We start from the raw sequence: 4,555 nt of genomic DNA, 5'->3' as shown, positions 1-4,555 counted from the left end.
TGAGAAATGAAAGAGGGAAAACACCATTATTGTGTTATAAAATACAGCATTCAGCACAGCAAATTAAAAAGAGTAAGGCTACAGATGCCTATGCTATCATATAAACTAAATAGCCCAAATAGTCAAAAGAAGCAAAGACAGACAAGAAAAGTTGGGTGGTGGGGCAGGGAGGAGAAGAAAACAGAAGGCAGAATATGGAAAGCCTTTTACTCTAGTGTCTCCAAAGTTAAGTGTGGAAGTAAAAAGTCTGTATACTTAAAAAAAGTGTGTATAAATTATATGAACTGCAATTTTCGTAAAAGACAAAACGAGATCTGCATAGGACAAAAGATATGCCTAAGCAACATATCATATTTGCACAAGGCCACTGAATGTCATGGATATTAGTAACAATTGTAAAAGCTTAATTCTACGGCAGACTGAGTGAAGATGAAGAATTCAGTTTGGTATTCTATAAGCCCAAGATTGTAAACTACTCTTATTATATAAAAGCTATAAGGACATATTTTTTTGTGTAGGAGGAACTCTTGTGCTTCTCGATGGCACATTATCTACTTTCTAATATGTGAAATTAATACAGACATTTATGAAAGGTTGTGCAAAACTACTGTATTTACAAAAATGGCACAAAAGTGAATTCAACAGTTGATGCACATGCATACTTCATTCACATCTTCAACAATGAAAGGTATTTAACACTACAAAACTAAATAAGAATACTAGCTTCAATGGCAGCTGTTAAGCACTGAAGTCACGTAAGTTACACCAGAATGGGCAAATATTGCCCAAGTAAAATTCTATTGTTAAAGCTGAAACAGGTTTAAGGCCATTCAAGTTCAAGCACAGTTATACAAATCTTTCAAAGCCCCTCCTATTTTCATTTGAATTTGTGATCCTTCTTCAAACTTGTGGCTTAAACTTCTGTTTGACAAAATCCAGAAGGAAAATACAGAAGAAATCAATACAGAGGTTACATTAAATAAGAGTAACATACACAGCTATAATTAAGATAAGCGAAGAAGGCAAAACATTAAAATTGTAAAATTTGCTTATTACTTTTTGGAACCTATATTAGGAGTTAGGTAATATATACAAATATTTTCAAGTAGATTACTTATGTTGCTCTAACATGTCCTTTTCATCAGTGCACTGTTAAAACTAATCAAAACCTCTACACATATATATTCCCTTACAATAGCAGCACACACTATTGCTACCTGCAAAGCCGTCAGTCTCATTTAAATGACTTAGTGAATGAAAGGAATAAAAAGTGGATAAGTAACATATGAGGAGAAATAATGGGAATTAGAAAATTCATGCAGGTCAGCTCTTTTAATCAGCCAGCCAGCTTGCTAGCAACAAGGGATGGTTTCCGTTGAGGAAGGTCCTGTGGAGTGGGAATATGGTCACCAGTGACCTCTGTCTTATCCGGGGCTGCAGCAGGAAGTTGCTTGTTCTTCATCTTTGCTTTTGCCATGTTGTAATCCCCAGAATCAAAATATTTTTGCCCTTTCTGCAATCGTTTCCTTAAAAAATCTGAACCTCCAGGCTTTTGTCCCAGGTGAGGATACCTTGCTTTTAATTTTGCTTCTTCAGCTTTCTCTGGACTAGTCACTTTATCTTCCATTTCTTTCTGCTCCTCCGCCGAGGCCGCCTCCGGGACTTCCGCGGACATAGCGTTCCCTCTGCCCAGCCGCTCTCCTATGGCTCCGCGACCCATATTTAGCATTTTAAATGTTATTATTTTTTCCTAGAATTGTCTTGTGAGGGTTTGGGTTTTTTTGGATAGTGTAACTTGGTTTGATTTTGTATTATTATCAGTTGTTTATTACTCATTTCTCTTTCTTTCTTATCTTCTCCTGCTAATAGCCAAATTATATTGTTCTTTCTCTCTCCTAATACCTCATTTCTTCTATTTCCCCTCCCTCTATATAAACATCACCTGGTATCTTTTCTGCATTCTGTCTGTTCACATTCTGAAATGTTAGTCTTTTCTATTCTCCTAATGCATTTTCTTTTCCCCTAATCAACTGTATTTTTACCATTGTTCAGAACTAATTGGCTTACATAACTACTGCTACTACCATTAATGCTAATGCTGTTATTACTTCTATGGATGATATAGCTGATACCCAATATTTGCTTTAATGCCAAAGCTAGTACATGGTTATTGTTTTCACTGTTGACAATTGCTGAATCTACCATTCCTCTTTATTGGTGATAATTAACATTGGACACTTTAGGATCTGGGTATTTATGTAAACACTGTTGTTTGCAACAGTTGTTACTATTGTTTATTTTGCCTCCATTTTGTGAGGTGATGGGAACCTGCAAGGGCACTAGAAGTTCACAGGTTAGAGATTCTGCTGAACTAAACATTCTCTGACATTAATCCAAGGAAGTGAGGAGACAAGAGCCCCAAAGCGACAAGAACCCAAGGAGGAACAATCAGAGAAGGAACTCATCAGGTACCATTGCTTGGCACCTATGCATACATCAAAAACAGAGAGAAGTCCAAGAACAAATAATATAATTACATATAAAATGACACATGAAAAAAAGAGGCAGAGAATTCCACCCCAATTGATGCACAGGACCAACATCTCTGAAAATATGAGGAAATCAAGCAAAAAATCTCCCCCCAAAATCCACAATCCCCCAACAAAGGATTCCACTAATAGTGAGGTGGATAAAAACCCAGAGAAATATCATAAAAGCTTGATTATCAAAAGGTTCAATGAACTAAAAGAAGATCTAATGAAGGAATTAACAGACCAATTACAGGGGCCGGGGCTGTAGCTCAGTGGCAGAGCACTTGCCTAGCATCCGTGTGGCACTGGGTTCAATCCTCACAACCAAAAATAATAAACAAATAAAATAAAGGCATTCTGTCTATCTACAGCTACTATCTATCTATCTATCTATCTATCCATACACACACACACACACACACACACACACACCAATTACAGGAGATGAAAGACCATTTAATAAAGAAATAGAAATAGTGAAAAGAAACCAAGAAGAACTCCAAGAAATGAAAGATACAATCAATCAAATTAAAAACTCACTCAAAAGGCATTGATAACAGATTTGATTGTATAGAAAATAGAACCTCAGCTCTTGAAAACAGAACTTCAGGAATTGAAGACAGGCTATATGATCTTGTGTATATGGAAAGCAATGAAGGAAAAACTTACAGAACATGACCAGAATACACACGAACTCTGGGACAACTCTAAAGACCAAACCTGAGAATTATGAGGATAGGAGAAAAGATGGAAATTTAAACTAAAGGCAAAAAGAACATTTTCAGTGAAATAGGTGCAGAAAACATCTTCTATATCATAAATGGGGTACACATCCACATCCAGGAGGCTTACTGGACCCCAAATAGACCCAATTAAGAAGTTCCCTGAGACATATTATAATCCAAATGCTAACATTAAAAAGAAGAATATTAAAATTCACAAGGGAGAAAAACAGGTCACATTTAGAGGCAAACCAATAAGGCTCACTTCTAATTTCTTAGTTCACACCCTAAAATCGAGGAGGGCCTAGAATGAGATTATTCCAAACCCTAAAAGAAAACAACCTACAGCCAAGGTTACTATGCCCAGTAAAACTCAGTTTCAAATTCAAGGGGGAAATAAAAACTTTGCATGACAAAAATGAACAAAAAGAATTCATGAAGCCAATCCAGGATAAACTACACACAGAACAACTAAAAAAACAATTCTTAAAACTCACAAACAGAAGAAGTTCAATAGAAGAATAATCCATTAAATGAGAATTGAGACAAGATAAAATATAACAGAAAAACAAAACGCAGGAAAACACAAATACATATACATACTAATGCTGAATGTTAATGGTCTCAATTTCCCAGTTTAAAGGCATAGATTAGCAGAATGGATTTAAAAAAAAAACAAGATCTAACTACATGCTGTTTACAAGAGACTCAATTTACAGGCAAAGACATCCACAGGCTGAATGTAAAAGGATGGCAAAAAATATTCCAGGTATATGATCCAAAAAAACAAGCAGGAGTAGCTATTCTCATATAGGACAAAGTCAATTTCAAGCAAAAATTAATCAGAAGAGACAAAGAAGACCATTGCATCCTAATAAAGGGAAAAATCCAACAAGAATATATAAACATGGTAAACATTTATGCCTCCTGGGTGTGGTGGCACACACCTGTAAACCCAGCAGCTTGGGAGGCTGAGGCAGGAGGATCACAAGTTGAAAGCCAGCTTCAGCAAAAGCAAGGCGCTGAGCAACTCAGTGAGACCCTGTCTCTAAATAAAATACAAAAAAGTGATGGGGATGTGGCTCAGTGGTTGAGTGCCCCTGGGTTCAATCCCTAGTACCAAAAACAAACAAACAAAAACATGTATGCCTCAAATATCAATACACCCAATTACATTGAAAAAACACTCAATGACATTAAATCCTATATAGACCCCCCAACACAATAATACAATAAACCCTTATGATCAATAGACTGGTCATCAAAATTAATAAATGTATCTCCAACCTAAACAATGCTATA

The 4,555-nt window shown here is 36.1% G+C and overlaps 1 protein-coding gene across 1 annotated transcript; it reads right to left on the bottom strand.

The window, feature by feature from the left end:
- Positions 1-583: 583 nt before the first annotated feature.
- On the bottom strand, positions 584-1,711 carry LOC114092171 (cAMP-regulated phosphoprotein 19). The gene has a single exon (XM_027934732.2). The coding sequence runs from the start codon at positions 1,673-1,675 to the stop codon at positions 1,337-1,339; it is 339 nt and encodes a 112-aa protein (XP_027790533.1). The 5' UTR covers positions 1,676-1,711; the 3' UTR covers positions 584-1,336.
- Between the last annotated feature and the right edge of the window lie 2,844 nt (positions 1,712-4,555).

This window comes from Marmota flaviventris, chromosome X (genome assembly GCF_047511675.1).
Source record: "Marmota flaviventris isolate mMarFla1 chromosome X, mMarFla1.hap1, whole genome shotgun sequence".
Lineage (NCBI taxonomy): Eukaryota > Metazoa > Chordata > Mammalia > Rodentia > Sciuridae > Marmota > Marmota flaviventris.
The sequence above is the reverse complement of the archived record's forward strand: the minus strand, read 5'-3'. Positions and strand labels throughout refer to the sequence as shown.

Excerpts from the sequence above, each read along its gene's own strand:
- LOC114092171 (XM_027934732.2), bottom strand. The coding sequence starts at position 1,675 with ATGTCCGCGGAAGTCCCGGAGGCGGCCTCGGCGGAGGAGCAGAAAGAA.